Source organism: Dipodomys spectabilis, unplaced genomic scaffold (genome assembly GCF_019054845.1).
Source record: "Dipodomys spectabilis isolate Male_0828 unplaced genomic scaffold, ASM1905484v1 ptg000157l, whole genome shotgun sequence".
NCBI classification, from domain to species: domain Eukaryota; kingdom Metazoa; phylum Chordata; class Mammalia; order Rodentia; family Heteromyidae; genus Dipodomys; species Dipodomys spectabilis.
Window position 1 is genome coordinate 9,214,896 of NW_024870834.1, and position 24,177 is coordinate 9,239,072.

General features: G+C 35.6%; 1 protein-coding gene across 2 annotated transcripts in view; it reads left to right on the forward strand.

The window, feature by feature from the left end:
* Galc (galactosylceramidase) overlaps positions 1-24,177 on the forward strand; it is a 38,998-nt gene that overhangs the window by 12,272 nt on the left and 2,549 nt on the right. For both annotated transcript variants that reach the window (XM_042692596.1, XM_042692597.1), the window contains exons 7-16: positions 1,804-1,934; positions 4,883-5,038; positions 7,105-7,229; positions 9,493-9,620; positions 13,224-13,313; positions 16,121-16,207; positions 18,562-18,712; positions 19,668-19,848; positions 21,960-22,123; positions 23,655-23,731. In XM_042692596.1, the coding sequence (XP_042548530.1) occupies positions 1,804-1,934; positions 4,883-5,038; positions 7,105-7,229; positions 9,493-9,620; positions 13,224-13,313; positions 16,121-16,207; positions 18,562-18,712; positions 19,668-19,848; positions 21,960-22,123; positions 23,655-23,731 (1,290 nt within the window). The remainder of the gene's footprint in view (positions 1-1,803; positions 1,935-4,882; positions 5,039-7,104; positions 7,230-9,492; positions 9,621-13,223; positions 13,314-16,120; positions 16,208-18,561; positions 18,713-19,667; positions 19,849-21,959; positions 22,124-23,654; positions 23,732-24,177) is intronic.

Consider the following 24,177-nt stretch of genomic DNA (forward strand, 5'->3'; position numbering starts at 1 on the left):
ACAATGTTTGACAAGAAATGTGCTCATTACCTTACATAGTTAACGGCAACCCCTCTATATATCACTTTGACAATACCATTAAATTAAAAGATAAAATTGCAGTAAAATCTTAAAATTAAAGCACATGTAATCCTCTGATATTTCTGTATCTAAAGAGTTTGATTGAGTTTCCCTATTTTAAAATTCACTAGCTTAATGGGGTTGAGGGATTGTAGCTCAGGGTGGAGGGTATACTTAACATGAAAAAACAAATACTAGTTTTAGACGGATAGATATAAAGCAGTGTAACAATTTTGAATGGACTCTTACTTTATAACTTGTACATTTTGAAATGTTCTAATATATTGTGTATAGAGTACAGGATCTTAATGGTGATTATCTAGGAGAGCTAGAAAAATCTAGAAATAGTCATGGTTCCAAGTGCACAACTTGACCAAGTTATTCTTTTTCAGCTCTTCTTGCTGAATGGATACAAACAAGTCACTCTGCTTTAAATTCACAGTGTTTGAAAATGGCAAGTGCACAGTAGCAGATGCTCAACATTATTGATCAAATTAATAAAAATAATCAAGAATAATTTTATAAGTTCTCTTTTTACATTTGATTTTTTCTGAATGTCGGAAATTTCCAAATAACAACAAATAACAAAATATCTAATTAAATCTGTGGTGTATTTTACAATAGTTTCTCAAAACTGATGTGTTGTTACATATTTAGAAAATGTGAGAATAAGAGTGACAAGCCAAATTTATCTTCCAAGCAAGCTCATTTGAGTCCAAGGGTATCCTGAAAACAATTGACTATCAAGCAGTTCCTTAGAGTAAATACAGACTCATGCTCAGAGATACTCTGAGTTACAGCAGATGGGGAATCCCTATCTCTCTATAAGGAGATACATGCATTATGAGCTCCATTACAAGTTCTTTTTGCACAATCCTGGGGATCTACTACTTGAGTCTGACTTCTAGTTCTAGTTCTTTTGTTGGGTTAATTGGCGATGAGAGCCTCAAGTATTAGTTTACTTGGCTGGCTCCAAACCACAATCCTCAGGTTGTGGAGGCTGAGGCCTCCAAGTAGCAAGGATTATAGGCATAAATCACCCTGGTGCCTAACTGTTTTGGTGTTCAAATGTGTGTTTGCACCAGACCCTGTTTTATGCTTCTTTTATAGTTCTTGTGGGACTCAAGAATAGTATTCAGTGCCGATGAAGGGCTCTGTACTCTTTGTTGATTTATTTCCTGTTAAGCTTCTTTTAATTTTTGTAGATAAATGGTACTATAGATAGATTTTATTTTCCTATCTTTTTTAACCATGAAAGTCTTGATATTAAGAATGGAATATTTCTTATTTATACTGGTGTAGTCTAAAATATTAAGAATTATGATGTTCTGTTGTTATACAAATTATTAAGCAATTTAAGACCTTGGAAAATACTTAAATAGAATGATAGGCTAAAATATTTTACCAAATTGTGTGACTAGGAGCCCAATTTTATTGTTAAGTCTGTATAGGAAATTCCTAGAAGGAAGCATACCAAAATAATAGTAATTACATCTGGGCTTACTTCCTACCATTTGATTATTTTTACTTATGTTGCCCCCTTTCTATACTCCAATTTCTATGGTTCAACATACTTTTAAAGTCAGAAGGGAAATCTCTCTAAAACTTCTTTTCCCTATGAACAGTTGAGAAACACTATTGAAACTGTCATCCTGAGTGCTGAGCTTTTGAAGCTACTTCATTAGCTATTTTTGTTATAATTCAATAGCTACAAACCCTTCCTTTGATCTTATCTCTCAAAAGGTATTAAGAAGGATGCTGAACTACCAGGGTTTCCAGCAAGTGAAAATCATAGCAAGTGATAATCTTTGGGAGCCTATTTCTTCTTCTATGCTGTTTGACCCTGAACTCTTGAAGGTGATTGATGTAATAGGGTAAGGCCTGTTTTCCACTGGTTGATTGCTCTAGGTGTGACTGTGATTTTCTTCCCTCCTATTTGATTATATTCTGGGTAGGTAATTGTTTACTTAAGGGAAATGTGTACAGCCCATACTTTATCTTATTCTCTTTGAGATTTAGGTATTTGAGGAATCTTTCTACAACATACACTTAAAAAATGTTGATATTTGGAGTCATAAAATGAGGCCCTTATTTTGAGTAAGTGATAGTATTTAATTTTAGGAATTATGAAAGCAGTGTTGTAAAGTTAGTTCTTTAGGTTTCCTGCAGCTGGGAGGCCTTATATTTGTAAATGGTTTGGCATGTGTGCTGACTAACTTTTATCATAAATCCTTAGTAATGTAGCTCTGATCCCATTCTTTATTCCATTTCTACTTTATAGTCCTGTTTTCTCTCTCATCTTATTAAGGTACCACAGTATTTTTTTTAAAGTAAATTTGTATTTTACCTATCATGAGACAGTTCATAGCATTTAAAAAATAGAATATATATTTGTGGATTTGCTAATCTGTTATGAAGACTGTGACTCTGCTTGATGTCTTTTTAAAAAATGTATTTTTTGTTGTTGTTGGTAATGCTATTCTTCTCCTTTCCCTTTTCCTTTTATCCTTTCTCGTTCCCTTTTCCATGCCCTCTCTCCTTCCTTTCCTCTCTTCCTTGTTTTTAGTGCTAGGGATCAAACCTATGACCATGTACATGGTAGAAAAGTCCTCTAGTACTAAGTTATACCCCCAGCTTAAGAATTTTGAATGTACACAAAAGCAAGCAGGCTAGTATAACAAATATCTTAAGTTCCAATCACTTGGCATCAAAAACAGAGAAGCCATGACCAATTCTTTTCCTAAATGCCTATTCATTTCTTTTTACTTCTTTCTCACATTACTTTCAAATAAACCTCAAATGTTATTTCTTCTTTAAAACTTTTCCATGTCCCTGTAAATATAAGGACTTTTTTCTCCCCCACCACAAATAATATCTAAGTGATATTGTCTGCTTTAGCTATCTGGAGTTACCAGGGATGTTTGTTCCCTCCTCTTAGTGGATTTTTGTTTCAGTCATAGGAAGTTTTGGCTGTATGATAGTTACCACTTTGTTAATTGGTACTATGATTTGTAACTGTTATCAATAGAAAATACCATTTTCTTGTCTCATTAAATTTTCTCGACTACATGGTATAATGAAGAAATTCCTGCTTCCTTTACTTGTATGTTTCTGCTTTTTGCCTTTCAAGATAATTTTGTTTGAGTGTTGTAGAATGCTGTTATGTTTTTTGTTTACTTCCTAATTTGTAATTTTTGTATTGTTGTTCTTTACACCTGTTCTGAAAAATCTTGATATTTTGATGAGTTAACTAAACACATGGTATTTTTTGGTATAACTGATATTTGTGTTCTTCATGTTGCAATAATGTCTTGCCTACTGAGTGATTTATACCTCTAGCAGTGCAAAATGTTTTACTGTGAGGTTTGCTTTCTTTATTCTTGCTTAAGAATAAAGAATGAAGATTTCTTTATTCAAGCTTAAGAATAAAGATTTTTCCTTTTTTATCTTTTGCTTTTAGGAAGACTTATTTTTTGATTCCAGAGATGGAGTTATATGAAGTTGTAGCTATATTTGTTGCTTTATAATGAGTTGTTCTCAGCTAGAGGTAATTTTGTCTTCCAGGGTACATTTGGCAATATCTGAAGCTTTTTCTGGCATCCAACTACTGATTCTACCTTTCTTTGCTAAATTACTTGCTCTGATTTTGAACATAGTTAACAGTTTCATCATTTTTTGAATTGAGGGATATACCTCCTATAACTGTAGTGTAGAGTATTTTTCAAGTTACTAAAGTAATACATGCTTATTACAGCAGAGTAGGACAATGTAGAACATTGTGAAGATATAGTTAGAATTTACTCAGAATTGACTCAGAATCTAAACATGTTCGTCACTGGTAGCATAATAGTGTATACTTTCTAGGATTTATTTTTGTATGTGTGTGTGTATGTGTGTATATGTGTCTGTGTGTGTGTTTGTACTAGGTGTTGAACTCAGGATCTGGGCCCCCTGTCCCTTGGCTTTTCACTCAAGGTTGGTGCTTTATCACTGTATTCAACCGGTGCTCAACTGCGATACTCTTATTTTCCCCCTATAAATCTTTGTTTCAATGGTCTGTTCCTGTGCATTGTAGAATGTATAGCAACATTTTTCCTCTGATTACTACATACAGTTATCAAACTTCCCTTCTCTAGAATAGAACATTAGGAAAACTGTCTCTGGATTTTGCCAAATATCCTTTTCAGGGTCAGATCATTCAGGTTGAGAACCATTAATGGTTTGAGATAGTAACTGTGTTTTCCCATTTGTATTTTTTGTTGTTTTGTTTTCTTTTTGCTTTTATTATATTATTATTATTATTTTGCCTGGAAGTTAATGCCAAATTTATGTCTACTAGTGGTAGAAATATGGAAAAAAGTGTTTCTTCATATAATAGGTGTTTGTGTCTTATTTTTGGCATCTTTGCTTATTCCCTATTCCTGTTCCTAGCTCTCTAGCTCCCCCTGGGATGTCCAAATCCTAACTCGATCTTGCTGTCTTCCTACAGTGTTCTAGGCTCTGGCCTTTTCTTCCATTAGTCAATATGGTTTTATCCACTTCAAGAATCTTCTTGTCCATTAATGATCTGTGTGACTGAATCTACTCCTAGATTCAGTGTGTGGCTGTAATGCTATCCCTTTTTGTTTTCTTTGTTGTCATGTCATGGTTACTGAAAGTAGGCAGCAAATGCTGGCATTCTGTCTTTCATCTATTTGGAAACTGCTCAGTTGTTTTAAAGTAGAAAACTGGAGAACACTTATATCTTAATTCAGTTAACACATATTCATGAAACTGTTTTATCCTGACCATTATTTACTTATGGTTATACTTTCTTTCCTAGGGCTCATTATCCTGGAACCCTTTCAGCACACAATGCACAGTTGACTGGGAAGAAACTTTGGTCTTCTGAAGATTTTAGTACATTAAACAGTGATGTGGGCGCAGGCTGTTGGGCTCGAATATTAAATCAGAATTATATTAATGGCTATATGACTTCGTAAGTTATTAAGAACCTTTTAAGAATTTTATTATAAAAAATTCTGAAAACAAGTAGAAAATGCTACTCTTGTATTCTTACGGTCTCTATTTGATGATCTTAAATCATCATTTGCTTGTTGGCTTCATTTACACCTAATTTACATCTAATCTGAACTCATTTTCCTATATATGCGTATAGCTTATATTAAGAAAAGTTAGTTTGTTGAGGCACAGTTAATGGGTAGTAAAATTTATAAAAAATGATAATTTGTATAAAAATTATAAATTGCTTTATGTGCTTTGCCACTGTATACCTACATAGTTCTGTCTGTGTTTCCCAAACATAAGGATATTTTTACATGACTACACTATAATTTCTATGCATATTGATATTTAAAAAATACTTTGTCAGTACTGGGGTTTGAACTTAGGTCTCGTGCTTTCCAGGTACATACTCTACTACTTGAGTCCCACCCCACCTTTCTTGCTTTGGTTAATTTTTGAGTAGTGTCTGACATAGTATGCTGGTCTGGGCTGTACTAAGGTCCTCCTGTGTATGCTTTCTGTGTAGCTGGAATAGTAGGCTTGTACTACCATACATGGATTTTGTTGGTGAAAATGAAGTCTCAAAAACTTTTTCCCTGGGCTGACTTCAAATTGTAACCCTCCTGATCTCCATCTCCTGAATAGCTAGGATTATTGATGTGAACCCAAACTTGCCTTGTCGGAAGAAGCACCTGGGATCCTAGTTACGTTGATTGCTAGGTTGCTGTGAGGCCTCACTGAATCCGGGTCTACAAGGAGGGATCTTGGGATATTGTTTGTCTAGTCCAGGAGATTTTGATTCTGCACAAGTTTGGGAAACACCAGTGTTGAGAATGTATTATGCCTCATTGAATATTTTTCTCTTCCTAGAAAAATACAAGTTATTTTAATCCATAGCTTCATACAAATTGAAATGATTAGCCACATATAAATATATTTGTGCATACCTGTAAATATTTTCTTAGGGTGTATCCTTAGATATGAAATATCTAGGTGAGAGGTAATAGAGTTTGAAGGCTTTTGTACATCTTTTACAAAATGCCTTCCAGAAAGTTTATCTGATTGATTGATCTATCTCTAATCAGAGAAGATACCAGGACTTACCAAAACTCTGAGCAAAATCATGTAATGTTCACTGATAGAATTTTCAAAGTTGAGAGTATTATTTCTACTTTGTTTTGAAATAATTAGAAAAATTTTATTGCCTAAGTATGGCAGTCTGACATTTTGTGATAAGTTCCAGCTTGATCAGAAAAATAAAATTCTATAAGTAAACTATTATTATTATCATTAATATTACTACTACTACTATTTAGATGTGAGAAACTCAGACTGGTATAAGAACTTCTCTTCTGTGTTTGGCTTTTCTGAGTCACAATTTTAGGGTTCAGTATTTTCTGTGGACTTTTAGGACTGATCAATTGAAAGAATAAGCCATAAAACACACCAGCAAGTAGATCCAACTAATGTTCATAGCTGAAACAAAATGCTATATCAGTAGTAAAGCTCAGACCTTGATCTTGATTCTTTTTTATATGCTTTAATATGTTTAATATTCCCAACCAACTTGTGATTTAAGTACACATACTATCCTTATTTTATAGATGAGAGTACTGAGATCCAGAGAGGTTAAATGTTAGAGTCAGTGTCTGAACCCAGACAGTCTGACACTTCAGAGTTCTCCATTGTAAAACTTTGCAATAGCAAGTTCATAAAAAATTATGTCATAAGATGGGGACATTATTGAAGGCTGGCTGTTGAAAGGAAAGCAGGTATAGACAGCTTTCATTTACATTTGGCACTAATCAGGAATGTGTTATTGTTGGCTATGAATTTGTACATCCCATATGCTTTTGTATTTTTTATGATGTGATTCATCATTAAAATGTTTAATTATTTCAAAGTGTGAGTAAAGTTAAGCAATTTTTATTTTCTTGGTTTGGGTGATCATTTTATATTCATTTACATGATAATTATGGTAAGTATTCTTTACTCCATGTTTTTATCACATGCTTTTATTTTTTTAATCCAATACTTTAGGACAATCGCTTGGAATTTGGTGGCTAGTTACTATGAGGAATTGCCTTATGGCCGATGTGGACTGATGACTGCCCAGGAGCCGTGGAGTGGGCACTATGTAGTGGAATCTCCCATTTGGGTGTCAGGTATGGTTCACATTCTTTTTTTCTTTTTTTTTTTTGGTCCAGTCGTGGGGCCTGAACTCTGGGCCTGAGCGCTGTCCCTCAGCTCTTCAGCTCAAGGCTAGCGCTCTACCACTTGAGCCACAGTGCCACTTCCGGCTTTTTTTCTTTTTGCTTATGTGGTGCTGAGGAATCGAACCCAGGGCCTCATGCATGCAAGGCAAGCACTCTACCACTGAGCCACCTTCCCAGCCCCTTCACATTCTATCCTACCCTAAATTCCTCTCTACAAGGCAAAGCAGAAAAAACCTACAGGAGATGCTGTACACTCCATGTATCACAAAATCTCTGTCCATGTTTTGTGTGTCTCTGTTTTAAAAGAGATTTGTCAGTGTTTTAATAAAATTATTTTGAGAAATTAGACTACTTTCTGTATTCTGTATTTGATTTTTCATGGACCAAAATCTTAGAAATGACACAAAGAAGGGAAAGGAGCAGGGGAAGAAGGAATGTTAGTGATGGAGACAGAAATAATCACCTAGAACATATAATCACAAGTCATAATGGCTAATAAAGTGAGATATCGATAAAGATTTATTTCAGTTAACAGTATCTAAATTAGGTCTTAGAGACACTTTATTCTTTTAGATTAACTCAGTTTTGTGATCATTGTGCTAAGAAAATACTAATTTACAACAATTATATTTATTGAATTGTTGAGTAAGTAAAATACCATGACTGTTCCCCAAATCTATAAGTATGCATTGTTAAAAGGTAATTTTCAGAAAAAGACACAATCTTGTCTTGAATATAAATAGGCACACATGCTAAAGATTTTGTGTTACTTGTGTGAAGAAAATGTTAGAACCAGTTCAGAGGAAAAATCAACATAGCACAAATTTGAGATGAATTATAAATGGAGATAAGTTGAGTTTTCTGCAGTTGAGTTAAATGTCTTTTAGAGAAAAAACATAATTAACATAGTTCAAAGACAGGCCTATTGATCCAGCCATTTTTTTTAGTTCTTTCATTCTTTCTTATTTTTTATTTTTATTTTTTTTGCTAGTCATGGGGCTTGAAATCTGGACATGTGTGTTGTTCCTGAGTTTTTGTGCTTAAGGCTAGTTAACTCTCCCACTTGAGCTACAGCTCCATTTTCCGGTTTTCAATTTTTATTTTTTTATTTTTTATTTTCCTGCCTGGACTGGCTTTAAATTGCGATCCTCAGATCTCAGCCTCTTGAGTAACTCTGATTATAGGCGTGAGCCACCGACACTGGCTCAGATCCCGCCACTTCTGTTGAATAACAAAACGACATTGTAGTGTCATTCATTAGTCACAAAGAAAGTTGAGGTCACATAGATGATGAATGGTGTGTTCCACTTTTTCATTGAGGGTTGTAATTATATTAATGACAAAATGAATGTAACAAATTTTAAAATCTGTTGTTTAATAAAATTTTTGGGTTTTGGTAAAAATATTTAACATTGGTGACTATTTTGTTTCTAAAATCATAACCACTCACTGTACTTAAAAAAAAAAAGATTTCTCCAAATGTAAGATGCTTTCAGAGAAGAATTATAAATCAAAGTGAACATGCTCAAATCTTAAACCTTTATTTTCTTGATTATCTCTTTTAGTTGATATGCTGTCCTCAGAAATTTTTAATCATGACCTTAGTAGTTATGTTGTAATATTATTCTAAATTACTTGACTTGTTCTTCTGAATATGTGAAAAATTAAGCTAGACTTACATGTCTTTTTTGATGAACTATTTAAGTGTTTAAATTGTTGTTTCCAATTTCCTAGGCAATACGTACTTCTAGTCTGGGTGTGGGGGTGGGAATGTGAAATACTGTTTATTAGTACAATGACAAATTTGGAGGTGACAACAAAACATATATTGTAAGACAATTAAGGCCATAAAAGCAGTTTTTGAAATGCATTATTATAATTCTTTGTTAGTTCTATTAGGTTGGGTTAATGGAGATAAGCAAAGAGAGGTGTAGCTAGAGGAATAACTTAACTTTGCTCTTGGTGAAAAATAACCACCCAATGTATACTAATGTAAGTTTATTTTTACCACTCTGTCATTCCAAGAATCTTTGTGCAGTTATACCATTTAAGTGGATTAGTTAAATGTGATTGGCATATATTTTCCTCTAAAGTAGAAAATAGCTTGCTAGAATAAATCAGACTCCAATTGGTTAAACTGCCATATTATTTTTTTATAGAAAATGTCATCACCATTTTTATCTTACTTGCATATCTCTCTGCTTTCCTACAGCACATACATCTCAGTTTACTCAACCAGGTTGGTACTACTTGAAGACAGTTGGCCATTTAAAAGAAGGAGGAAGCTATGTAGCTCTGACTGATGGCTTAGGTAACCTCACCATCATCATTGAAACTATGGTAATTGTTTTGTTGTTGATATTGGATTACTTCATTTGTTTAGTGTTGGAAAAGTAGTATGATACAAAATTGAACACACATATACACCCTGCATATATTCACATATACAGAAAGCTGCCAAGGTTTTATAGCTTTCATTTAAAAATTTAGTCACGAGTCAATAAAACAGCAGCACAACTCACTAGTTTTACCTGTTTATTAACCTCCAAGACTTTCCGTTGTCCTGATATGTTAGGACAGGGAAGCTGTGGCTCTTCCATTGTCTATCTTAGATGGGCTGTTTGAGGGATATTTTTAGTCTATTGAGAGAATGGTTTTAAGTGTCTGGGAGGCTGTACTGGGGAAAAGGGATGGCAGGGATGAACAGAAGGATGGAGAAGACAGGGCCTGGAAATGAGTGGAAGACTGAAGGATGAAAAGAAGCAAGTGGAAAGATTAAGTTATACAGGTGCCAGATTGGAGAGATCTTAAGCTTCCCAAAACACTAGTGAAATTCCAACTAGGAGGCAGCAGGCATTACTGGTATTCAGCAGAGGTTTGAGCAGAGGGTTTCAGTTTACTAAGAAGTTTGCATGGGAGAAGAAGGATCTGAGTGAGAGAACAGAGCATCCATAAAAAATATGTGTTGAGTAGCGACTATGATTGGTTTACCATTTGGCCATCTCCTGGTCAACATTTAAGAAGATCCTTTAAAGGTATATTATTTATCAGGTTCCAGAGGACAAACAATAAATATTATAGGCAATTCTGATTCTTTTTAAACCAAAGTTGTCTGTTGAATGACTCAATTGAACCAAAAATTGGTAAGCCCTTCATGACTTGAGCTTCTCATGGACCAAAGAGGACTTCTCAAAAAAGGGCACAAACAGCTCTTTACCAAGATCCAGAACCATTCCCAAAGACAGCCCAAAGAAAGGACAGATGTTCCCTCCAACCCTATAGCTGGAAACAGAATGCTACCTGCAAATGGGATACAGTCTACATTTGGTATAGCCATATTCTTGGAGCTTCCTGCCCCCAAAAAGATGAAGTTGTGTGCTTGCACAGAGAAAACTGACAGTCCACCTGTTGTCAGATGAGATTGGGCTGTTGACAACTGAGACTGAGGGTATTAGTCAAGCCAGTCATAGGACTTAAATTGGGACAAATATAAAAGTGAAATTTAGCTGTCCTTTGGGAAAAAAGGACCAAATTCATATAAGAATCACAAACCAAACAATTGTCTCCTGATAATCTGAATTTGGAAGGGGGAGGATAAGAAGGATTTTTTAAAAGTCTTCTTCTCTTGCCAGTTGGTAGCATCATGTAGCATCACGCAACAGGCTGCTCCAAATGTAGCTTGTCTTCCACCTGTTCCTTTGTGTTGTTACTGACAAATGTATTACATTTCTGTCTATTGTTAGTTAAACAGTACAATTATATGCATATTGTATAAAATACTTTTAAAGTAAGTTACAAGAAAAAAGGATAAAAACTACATGTTTACTGTCTTTAATATGATTGTTGTATTTTATGAAAGCTGTACCTGTTGCCAGCACATTTAGTTTTTGTATATCTGGGATGTGTTTTGCCCTCATTTTGTGAAAGATATTTTTGGATGGATATAAGATTTTTGATTGAGAGCTTCTTTGGCATTTTGACATATTGCTTTCACAGATGAAAAAGAATCAGCTGCTAATCTTATAAAGTTCTTCTTATAAGATTATAAAGATGATCAGTCATTTCCAGTCTTGCTCTTAAAATCTTTTTATCTTTGATTTTTGGCCTTTATTATGATGTGTCTGTGTGTTTATCTCCTTGCATTTATTTTCATAGTTTGTTGAAATTAATGAATATGTAGACTAATTTTTAAAGTCATACTTTTAAAGTTTTAAGGCTTTATTTATTTGAGGATTTTTTTGTCATCTTTTTTCTTATGGACCATAGATTATTTAGAAATTTATTTGTTTTCTGAATATTTTAGAATGATTCTGAAGTTTTTTTCAGTTATTCTCATTTTAATTATATGGTGGGAAATGTTATACTTTGTGTGACTAGAACCTTTCAAATTTATTATGATTTGTGTATTGGTTAGGATGTGGGAGACCTTGGTCAGTTCTCCATGTACTCTTGAAGGGGATATGCATTCTGCTGTCACTGGATGGAGTGACTTACAGATCTCAGTCAAAGCAAGCTGCTTGACACTGTTGAAATAGTGTTGAAATCTCCTATATATGCTTACTGATTTTCTATTTGTACTCTCAGTTATTTTATTTTTAAATTATATTTTTATTATCTCTTAAGTAGTTTTTTAAAGGGGTTATTGTTACATGTTAGTGTATGAGTATGCATATTAATCAACATCACCCCTTTCACCAATCTCCCTCCCTCATTCCTCCAATCCAACCCATCCCCTCAATTTTCCTAGTTGAAGTGTCTATTTATGATGATTTTTAATTTTTTTTTTTTTTTTTTTTTTGGTTGTTGGGGTTGAACTCTGGGCTTGGGCGCTATCCCTCAGCTTTTCAGCTCAAGGCCTGTGCTCTACTGCTTGAGCCACAGCACCACTTCCTGTTTTCAGGTGGTTTATTGGAGATAAGAGTCTCATGGACTTTCCTGTCCAGGCTGGCTTTGAACTGTGATCCTCAGATCTCAGCCTCCTGAGTAGCTAGGATTACAGGCATGAGCCACCTGTGCTGGTGATTTTTTAAAATTTTATAATTGTCTGTTAAGCCTGGGACAGAACCTTTTTTAAAAAAAAAATAAGTTTTTTTTTATTGTGAAAATACTGTACCAGAGGGGTTTCAGTTACATGAGCAAGGTAATGAGTACATTTCTTATCAAGCATTGTTGCCTCCTCCTTTGTTTTTCCCTACCATCCCTTCCCTCCCATCTCCACGATTACTTCCCTCCTCCCACCTAAATAGCTGAGTCCTGTAATTATTGAATTCTCTAAAGTAGAATTCATGTCTCAGCTTTTTTTTGTTTCCAGCTCATAATCGTGACTTGTGAAAAATGACAGCAATATGAGAGCTACTCGTATCTATTAAGCTGACCTTTGTGTGAATTTGAAAGATATAGTTATATGGTATATCATGGTTATATGGTATAACATTTTTTTTGTAGGTCTTGGGGCTTAAACTCAGAGACTGGGCACTGTCCTTGAGCTCTTTTGCTCAAAGCTAGCACTCCTTATCATTTTAAGTGGTAGCACCACTTCCAGTTTTTGGGTGGATAATTGGAGATTAGTCTCCAATTAGTCTCACAGACTTTACTGTCTGGGCTGGCTTCAAACCACGATCTTCAGATCTCTGCCTCCTGAGTACTTAGGGTTATAGGCCTGAGCCTCTGGTTCCTGGCTAAAGCTTTTTTTTTTTTTTCCACTTGATATATTTTACTTGGAAAGTGTTTATAACAAAAAATTGAACAGTTGAAGTGTAATTGGGATTTGCTTTGTCTAGTCATACAAAACACACATTCATTAAGAGTACAGCAGAAAAATTGTTAACATTTGAGATAAATTCATAGTTATGTAATGTGTGCTACTTATATTAATCTTGGGATACTAGTTATTTATAGCTTGTATAATATCATGTGGATAACTTAACTTCGTTTTATCTTCAGAGTCACAAACATTCTATGTGTATCCGGCCATTTCTTCCCTATTACAATGTATCACAACAATTGGCTACCTTTTTTCTTCAGGGAACTCTTGTAAGTACATATGTATCACATTATTACTTCTATCACAGTCCAGCAGTTCTTATGTGATAAGTCATACATATGAGTTAATAATTTGCATTTGTATCTCCTGACTCCTTTTAAAGAAATAGGACAGAAGCCAGTACATGTCAAAGGTCTCTGTGGCTTTGAGGAACACTTATAAAAGTCACTTGTAAGAAAATTATCCTTGGAGCTGGGTGCCGGTGGCTCACGCCTGTAATCCTTGCTACTCAGGAGGCTGAAATCTGAGGATCCCAGTTCAAAGCCAGCCCAGGCAGGAACATCTGTGAGACTCTTATCTTCAATTAACCACTAGAAAACCAGAAGTGGTGCTGTGGCTGAGAGTGCTAGCCTTGAGCTGAGGAGCTGAGGGACAGCGCCCATGCTCAGAGTTCAAGCCCCATGACTTACCAAAAAAAAAAAAAAATTATCCTTGGTGGCTTGAGCATCAGTTATATACTATAAAACTATGCTTAGGGCTGGGAAGGTGGCTCAGTGGTAGAGCGCTTGCCTTGCATGCCTGAGGCCCTGGGTTCAATTCCTCAGCACCACATAAGCAAAAAGAAAAAGGCTGAAAGTGGAGCTGTGGCTCAAGTGGTAGAGCCCTAGCCTTGAGCTGAAGAACTAAGGGACAGCGCCCAGGTCCAGAGTTCAGACCCCATGACTGGACCAAAAAACAAAAAAACAAAACAAAAAAACTGTGCTTAAACAGTGATCTTTGGAATACTCTAAAATACTCAGTACTCTGTACCAAAACAACAATACAAATCACCAAAGGCACTATTTGTTTACTTTATACTGAAAAGCGGGTAAAAAGGCACCATATTTCTACTTCTTCTCAACAAAATTTTGGCCAATCGACTTCAACAATCCATCCAAAAAATCATATACCATGATCAAACAGGATTCATTTCAGGGATGCAAAGCTGGTTCAATATACGCAAATCAATTAATATAATTCATCACATCAACAAGAGCAAGGATAAGAACCACATGGTTATCTTAATAGATGCAGAAAAAGCATTTGACAAGATCCAACACCCCTTTATGATGAAGGTCTTGGAAAAATTAGGAATCCATGGAACATTCCTCAATACAATAAAGGCTGTATATGACAAACCTACAGCCAGCATTATACTTAATGGTGAAAAACTAAAGCCATTTCCTCTTAACTCAGGAACAAGACAAGGATGTCCACTCTCTCCACTTCTCTTCAATCTAGTATCAGAATGCCTAGCTACAGCAATTAGACAAGATGCAAACATAAAGGGGATCCAAATAAGGAAAGAAGAAGTAAAACTCTCCCTCTTTGCAGATGACATGATCTTGTATTTAAAGAATCCCATAGATTCCACTCCCAAATTACTCAAGCTGATTCAAAACTTTGGCAAAATAGCAGGATATAAAATTAACCCTCAAAAATCAATGGCTTTTCTGTATGCCAACAATGAGAAAAGTGTGGCTGAAATTAGGAAAGCAACTCCATTTGTAATAGCCCCACAAAAAATAAGATACCTCGGAATTCACTTAACCAAAGAAGTGAAAGACCTCTATGATGAAAACTTTAAAAACTTGAAAAAGGAAATCAAAACAGAACTTAGAAAGTGGCAAAAACTCCCATGCTCCTGGATTGGAAAGATCAACATCGTGAAAATTGTTAGATTTTTTTTTTTTTTAACCAGCGATTGAATTTAGGATCCTGTGCTTGCTTGGCTTACTTGCTCACAGTGGGTGTTCTACTACTTGAGCCTTGCTTCTAGTTGAGCTTTTCTCTGGCTTGTTTTCAAGATAGAGTTTGTTGGGTTTTTCTGTCCTGGCTGGCTTTGAAACTCATTCTTCCAGATCGTGGCCTCCTGAGAAGCTAGGATTGTAGGTGTGAGCCACTGGCACCTAGTTCTTTTGTTAGATTTGAATTGAGAACGTTCAGTACCTTTTAAATTAATGCATATAAAATTATTTTTGTACTAGAAGATTCTTAAAAAGGTTTTTATGCAGATACAATAGTGAGTACTTTTGAAGCAAAGGCTTTTTTTTTTTAAACATTTGGCAGAGTTCTTTAGTATTCCTATCTTGGTTAATACAATACCAAAGATCATAACCAGGAGATAAAGATGGAGATTTATCACCTGTGACAGGTAAGAAGAGCACTGTAGGCTTCCCCTCCCTCCCCCCCAAAGCAATGATCTCCTGGAAAAGCAGCATGGGTATTTTATTCAGGGAGCCTGTGCATGTTGATATACAAAAGCACACTGGAGATGGGTACATCAGAGCATGATGTATATGGTGGATATTTCTCAGCATGCTCAGTTTAAAGTAACAATTCAAGAACAAAAAATGATAAGGCACACTTCTGAGCATGCTTAAATTAGCTCAAGGCCATAGAGCAGGTGTTCATACAGGAAAGATGGTAGACAAGATTGCTTCTGTGTGTGCTCTATTCATTGTTACCACAAGCTAAGTTTACTCTGGGTCTAGGTCACCTAAAAGAATAGTGGTTAGCATGTTCTCTGCAAGTTTCTCTGAAGAGTCTTATCTGAAACAAAGTAAGGGCCCTTCTGAAAGTCTATTAATGCAGAGGTTTGTTCTTGAAAATGCCTAGCTATCTTGCTTAGTAGCTGAAATTTATGAGAAATAAAGTATTAGCTTAAACAATGTCTTACTAATTTAAAAATATAACTACTTAATAGTTGATTTTTTTGGTAAATCACACATTATCATTGTGTTTATCTTTTAACTAGTACATATTTGGGAAATGAAATATTAACCCATGCTTTGTTTTTTTTTTTTTTTTTCTCTAGAGTGATATACCAGAGCTACAGGTGTGGTATACTAAGCTTGGAATACCATCTGAGAGATTCCTTTTTAAACGACTGGATTCTATATGGGTAGTTTTAAAGTCCTTTATTTTAATTTGTTTATTTATTTATTTTAATTTTTGTCAGTTTATGAGTCTGGGTGCTGTCTCTGTGCTCCTCAGCGCAAGGCTAGTGCTCTACCACGTTAGCTACAGTGCCACTTCCTTTTATTTTAATTTTTTATTACAGTAAGACAGTTTAAAAAGTGCCAGGAATTGGCTAATGAATGAAGAATTTGAAAGTTTGTAATTGATTTTATGTTTTATTTTTAAATTTTCTTTTACTGTAAAGGTGCTATACAGAGGAGTTAGTTACTTGAGTATGGCTGAAGCAAATGAGTGTTTTCTATTTCTTAACTAGAAATCCTGTTTAAGGAATTGTAGATGTCTGTGTGTTTATAGATGTTTTTGGCTCTTTAGTCTTAGTTTGCCTCAGTTGCTGCCCAGGTGAGAAATTCAACTCTTATTTTTTTCCCCTCTCTATCCCACTATGATCACATAAAGACGATTCTGTCATCTATATATTTTTCTCATTTCCAATTTCTACTGCTATGGCAAGTTTAACTTGCTCATTATTGCTCGCATGGATTTCAGACTTTGCCTCCTGGTATTCTAGCCCCAGTGTTGACTTCCTCAAGGATAGCTTACCACACGGCCACCAGAGGGGGGCATGTTTGTAATGTGGGTCTGATTTGTGTCTGTGCCTTGTTCAAAATATGTCAGTGATTTTTCACTGTCATATTCATTCCTTAGTGTAGCATCTGACCTTCATTGGCTCATCAGAGGTGAAAGATGGCTTTTTTTCTTATTAAATTGTCCACTCTTTACTAAACTTCTATAGTTTTCAAAGCATGTATAAGTGTTTACTTACTTCTGTGACTGAACATGCTTTTTCTTCTCCCAGGATGGCTTCTCCTGTCTGTTATCTTTCCAAGTTTAGCTCATCTGACATTTGAGCTTTCTCTATCAGTCATCCTACAGCTACCTAGGACTGTGTGCTGACCGACTTAAACATGAGTCTTAATACAGTGTTCTTACTACTGTGCTTAGCATAGGCTGTTTTTTCATGAAAGGTTTCAAAGAATGAATTGGCCCAAGCAAGCATACTACTTCACTTAATTGACATGATTGGCTACATTTCTGATAATTACTAATGTTCTAATAATTGTTCATTATTAATTATTAAACACCCATTGAAAAAGAACATTGTACATTTTGTCTAATCAGTTGCTAGAAATAGTATAATGAACTAGGATTTTCTCCTATTGGAAAAAAGATAATCTAGAGCCCAAATTTGGCATCTGATATTTCATATCTGGCCATCAACTAACTACTAAGGGTATATGAACCATTTAACTTCTAAGTAGAAAGAGAATTTTTCACAATTGTATAAAATGAGCATAACTTTGCTTCCTACCTTAATAGTATATGAAAGGGTTGGTAGTGCCTTTGGAGGTTTATGGTTAACAAACAGCAATAATACAGGCAGTTGTGTTTCCTGTCAGTCCCTCATTGAGATAAGCATTTCATAATCATTGTCTGCCTTCATCCTTACAACACCCCTTTCAGGTATATATTTTTCCCCTTTATTTTATGTGAGGGGAAAAAACTTGAAAACATTAAGTTGTCAAAGTCATAAACATTATATAAACTTACCTTGCTTATTAAAATTTATATTGAATTTATAATGATCAGAACTTCTCTTTCTTGAGAACCATTTTCTGTGATTAACAGTTGAGTGATTAGTGAGGTTTTAGTGAGTTTTTCTCCCTTCTAAAAGTCTTAAGGGAGAAATGAGCAGAGCCTTCAGTTGCATGTATTAAATATATACAAGTTCTAAGGAGCTTACTGTACAATTGAAAAGAATAGGCTAATAGATATGTTTGGGCACCATTTATTCCTTTCTCCATGCAATGACATTCTTTTTTTTTCCTATGAAGTATAGAAGGAAATCTTCTAAAATCGATTCAACGATAAAGTCCTTGTAAATAGGCATAGAACATTACCAAGGGCCTTGATATGGTGTCTCATGAGGATTGAGGCAATCCTAACAGGAATGAGTTGGTCTTTGTGTTAAGATTATTTTATTTTTATTTTTATTTTTTTTGGTCTGGTCGTGGGGCCTGAACTCTGGGCCTGGGAGCTGTCCCTCAGCGCTTCAGCTCAAGGCTAGCATTCTACCACTTGAGCCACAGCACCACTTCCGGCTTTTTTTTTCTTTTTGCTTATGTGGTGCTGAGGAATCGAACCCAGGGCCTTGAGCATGCAAGGCAAGTGCTCTACCACTGAGCCACCTTCCCAGCCCTAAGATTATTTTTCTCAAGATGTTTTGAGGCAGTGATGTGAGCTACCCTTGGCCTTGAATGTGGGCATTTTCTCTTCCAGCTCCTTGACAGTGGTGGCACTTTCACATTGGAACTGCAAGAGGATGAGATATTCACGCTCACCACTCTCACCACAGGTCGGAAAGGCCAGTTCCCATTTCCTCCCAAATCCCGGCCCTTCCCATCTATCTATGATGATGATTTCAATGTTGGTAAGTTTTTTTTAAAATATTTCTTTTTGTGATACTGGGTTTGACGGTTCATTCAGCTCTCAGGTCTCTGTGTGGTAAGAGGAGGCATAGCTTTATGTTTTTCAGTGCTAGAAATGTGTAGAGGTCATTGTCAGAATGAAAGTTACAATTCTAGGTTGCTTCTGGTGTGACTGAAGATTTGAAACTTTTATGCCTCATTAACTATCACTGACATTTTTCTTCGGTGTGAAGGTTAAGCCATGTTAATGTATGTCTTTCCATGGTACTGGTGAATTGATTAATTAGAAGTAATTGTGTTATCCTTGGGTAACCCAACTTACCACATACCCTCTAGCTATGCCTTTGAGTTTTCTATTATAATTCTCCTTCTGGTGTTTAGGAGGATTTGACCTAAAGCCAATAGAGAAGCCCTTGATTGGTCATTTGGCAAAAGTTAGGACATGGTCATTGTCATATTCATAGATCACTCAGCAAGCAGCACAACTTTTTGACTAAGAAGTACTATTGTATAGGATTATAGGTGTCACTGATGGATCATGTGGGTCTATAATCTCCTAAAATCTGTGCCTATAGAAGAATAGCAGGGAGGAAATTAACATTACTGGGGAGTGACTTGAATCTCCTATTGGCTTCAGGGCTGCTTAGAGACTCTCTCCCCTGCTAGTCACTGCTGTAGGAACTCAGCTCACTCTCCTAGGAAAAACCATCTTCCAGCTGATTGGCATATGTAGCTCTGAGGACTGTTTGTACTGGAGTCTGCCCAACCATTTGGATAATATAAATGTTGGATTATATGAACATCAGTATCCCCTAGACCTAAATTGTAAGCTTTGGTTATAAGTATTATTTTGTTTATAAAACTTCCCCAAGTGCTTGAAAATGTACTATTTCAGAGAGGAGAGATTTTGTAAAGTTATTAAGATACTAAGTGGATAATTTATTATGTTCTGAACAGAGTACCCATTTTTTAGTGAAGCTCCATTTTTTGCTGATCAGACGGGTATATTTGAATACTACATGAACACTGAAGACCCAGGAGAGCATCAGTTCACTCTACGACAAGTTCTCAATCAACGCCCGATTACTTGGGCTGCTGATGCTTTCAGTCCAATCAGCATTATAGGAGATTACCAATGGTATGTAAGATCTGGATGAAATAACCTTGTAATGTTGGGTACATTCTGAAATGAGGTGTTTTCAACTGTTTTCCTTTTGCCAAGAACCCAATAGGTATGTAATTATTAAATATCATGATGAGTACAAATCATCAATTTGTGTGTGTGTGTGTGTGTGTGTGTGTGTGTGTGTGTGTGTATCTGTGTCCTTCCTTCAAATTAGCCTAATTTAATAGTGACTCTTGTAGGGAGGTTTTATTTTAGTATAAAAATTGAGGGCTTTGGGACCTAATTAAAATTTAATGTTGATTTACAGCTTTTGAGATTTTGAGTGTTTTTTTTAAATTTACTAATCTCATGTTTCCACCTGCTGGATCAGTAGTAGAATTACATGGTCTTAACTTGTAGAAAATAAAATTACCAACTTTATCTTCTCTAGTACTGTAGTTCAGTGTGCTGGCTTATTATACCTAGTTATTTTCAGAATATTCCTATTACAAGTATAATTCTACTGTAGAAACACACACACAAACACACACACAGCAGTATATCCAAAGTGTGAAAATTAGACAGGAAAGAAGAGATAAATCTGAAAAATCCTTGAATTGTTTAGCTGTAGGCTGCAGAAAATCTGCAGAAAATCCTTTGTATTCCTCAACCATGGTTATAAATTGTGATTCTAGTCCTGAGCTCTGACATAAGTCTTAAGAATTTTGTTCTCCAGAGTCTATGGAACCTTTATAGTACATGGTGTCCTTAAGAGTTACTGATATATAATGAAGATTTCTTCCCCAATTTGGACGAATGACCTTGGTGGCTTGTTTTTTTGAACAATACAAACACTATTTTTTAAATTGTCGCTGAGGTAGACACTACATCTGGATTTTTTGAGAGTGGTGGTAGAGTTTGTCTTCTTCATTTGTTTTGTAAGACAGGTGACTAGGTTTAAATGTCCAAAGCATGGGCCCCATTATTTAGATAGATCACTTATTTTACTGCTTGGTTGTATGCCTTCCCCCACCATTTGCTGTTAGACATTGAATAGCAAGTGAATTAAAAAAATGTCATGTTGGTTGGGATGATTGTATTGTCTCTGAAAGGGAAAGTGTTGTGTTTCCTAGCATGCTGAAAAGGAAACCTGCAAGAGAACTCATTGTAAAAACTATAGTTCCTGGCTAGCTGAATCTTTCCTCTCCTTTAATATCCTCTTAATGGATCCAGGCTCTTAGAACCAAGGTTTTGTTCCTCTGTTTAGATAGATGCTCTGTAGGGTACAATGGTTCAGAAAGTGGGATTCCTGAACCAGTAGCATTAGCATCACCTGGACAATTCTTACTTGAGTACTTCCAAAGAGTCTACCCAAGACTTAATCAGACGCCGAGGGGATGGGGCCATCAGCTTAAGTTTAACCAGCCCTCTAAAGCTGCTCCAATTTGAGAAGCCCTGTAGCAGTTAGCACAGAGGTGACTGCCTTTGAAGGTGTTGTTAAATCTTGATAGATTTAAATTTAAAAACTGGCTTTGAAATTGTTTATGTTCTCCCTGAGGCTTCTCCCATTTCCTTCATTGATTCTCCTTGATGATGGAAGTGAATAAGTCTTTTTTAAAAATGATATTTTTATTTAAGTAGTTGTACAAAGGAGTTACTATTTGACAAAATGTTAATGAATACAATGCGTCTTGAATGACATAACCTCTTTCAACATTCTCCCTCCTCCCTCCCAATCCTACCCTTCCCCTCAATTTCCTAAATTTTTATATGGTGTGCATTTAATTTTATGACTACAGTCTACCTACTTCCTTTCTTCATTTGTCTTTTGTTCAGAATTATGTGGAAAATTTTATCTTTATAGTGTTAAGAGAAAAAAGTAGCTTCTCAAAATTTGGATAATGAGTTTTATTATAGAAAGCAAAAAATAATATCCACTCCCCATTTAACTAGCAATAAAAGGCATGATTTGCATATTTAAAGTTTAAAAGATTTTTCAAGCCTATCCATGCTACAAGCTCAGACTTAGTAAGTCATTTTCTCCTCTCATTACAAGATTAAAACCATCCATTATGAAATAACCTATTTGTGCTATATCAGAATGGCATAATTTAAGAATACTAGTCAACTGTTTTATTCTGCAGGACCAATCTCACTATTGAGTGTGATGTTTACATAGAGACTCCAGAGAAGGGAGGTGTATTCATTGCAGGAAGAGTAAACAAAGGTGGTATTTTGGTCAGAAGTGCCACAGGAGTTTTCTTCTGGATTTTTGCAAGTGGATTTTACAGACTTACAGCTGATCTAGGTAAGTGACATTTTTTTACGTGACTTACTTGGTGGTATTTTATTTGAGCATCCACTTGTTATTTATGGACGCAATAAAGATCCCCCCACCCCAAGATGCTGTGCATCTGATTGGTTAGATTTAACTCATGGCAGCACATAGCAAACAATTCATAATAACAGTTACTTAATTTGTATGGAGGTGGGCAGCTCACTGCTGAGAATGTAGTTATGCAAGGCTGCTTAGGGTATTGTGGGGATGGGCTGAACTGTGAGGGTCAGATTTGTGTAGGCTGGGGTGAAGTAGTAATAGGAGGAAGTGATACAGAGATTTTAAGAATGCTGCTGTTGGGTTTATGGAAATTAGGGATGGGATTGATCTACTTAAAGTGGAGGAATTCTGTTTCCTAATTTACTTAACACTTGGAAACATCTTTACTTTTCTCATTGATCTTAACTATGCTTGTCCTATGTAGAATAATACTTGGAAGAATAGGGGCTTAGAATAAGTTGGGTGTTGAACTTTATACAGTTCATACATCTGCTTTATTGACATTAGACCTTTGTGATGTTGACCTTTCTTGGTTTTGTTTCTTGACTTTCCTCCTGAGTTGATTAACATGTCTTTTATAGCTTTCTGTTTTTTACCTTGGCTCTATAAATAAAGGAGTGGGTGGTAAAGACATTGGTATAAGGACTTATTATAACATATCTAATCTGGAAGTTCTTCATGGATTTTCTAAACTATACAGAAAGCCACAGATGTTAATTGATTTGCCCCAAGTCTCAAAAACTAGTTAATTGGAACCATTGCAACTAGGAACTAAATCTTCATCTAATGTCCTCAAGTTCTAGGTTTACTTAGGCATTCAAATGTAATAAGTTTAACTTACTCTTTTCTCCCTGTAATTCTAAGTTAGTGCTGTTAACATGTAAGTAATTCTACTAGCTAGAAATCTGATTGGAGTTTGGGACTACTTCTGTTCTCTGTATTCAGTCCTTTCAAGTACAAATGTCTATCTAAATGGTGTGTGTAACTCTTTGTATTGTGGTTGTTTCTCAGTTTAATTTTACTAATTCTTTTGTGAGCTTACCTATAGTTTATGGCTTGAATAGAATCTCAATAAGTGCTTATTGAATGTATGACAGAAGAAGGGATATTTTGTGTTAAATCGGTTGTAAAATGAAGGGGTTTAGATGTTTATGAAGACTGGCCAGCTGGGAACCTTTGATTTTGTGATTATAGGAGTCTCTGATTCTGGGTTTTGTTTTTTGTTTTTGTTCTGGTCCTAGTGCTTGAACTGAGGGTCTGGGAGCTGTCCCTGGACTTCTTTTGCTCAAGGCTAGCGCAGCTCCACTTCCAGCTCCTTTGTAGTTAATTGAAGATAAAAGTTTCACGGACTTTAATACCTGGGCTGGTTTCAAATCGAGATCTTCAGATCTCAGCCTCCTGAGTAGCAAGGATTACAGATGTGAGCACAGTGCCTGGCTCTGTGAATTAAATCTTAATGTGTCCATTAGGCTAATTTTTTTCATGTGTGTGTGTGTTACAGCTGGGTGGATGATGTATACTTCAGGACATGCTGAAATTAGAGCACAAGAATGGTATACACTCACCTTAATAATTAAGGCAAGTATTCCTAACCAGAATGCCTAGAGGTAAAATATTCTTTTAACTTTCTAGGGTTTTCAGTTAATAAAATAAATGGAGGAAAGTAAGATAAATAATGAAGAGTAAAGGAACCAGAAAAACATCTGCTGTCATAGGATGAAACTATTTACAGAGTAAACCCACATAGTAACAAACAGTTGACTCTGCCTCTTTTCAGTTGCTTTATTTTTACCCATTGCTTCTATCAGCACTTGAAACCACATATATTCATTCCACTCTGTGCGCTGTGTGTTTGCTACAGCTGCACCTGTGTTAGTTGTTTCTTCTGATAGTCTTTTCATATATATAATTTCCTTTAGACATTAGAATATCAAGATAGATCGTGATGTGGAAGACTTACACCCATCCTACCACTCAGCCAGACTAATGATTGTTCTATCATCTGTATATATTCTGTTTTGTCC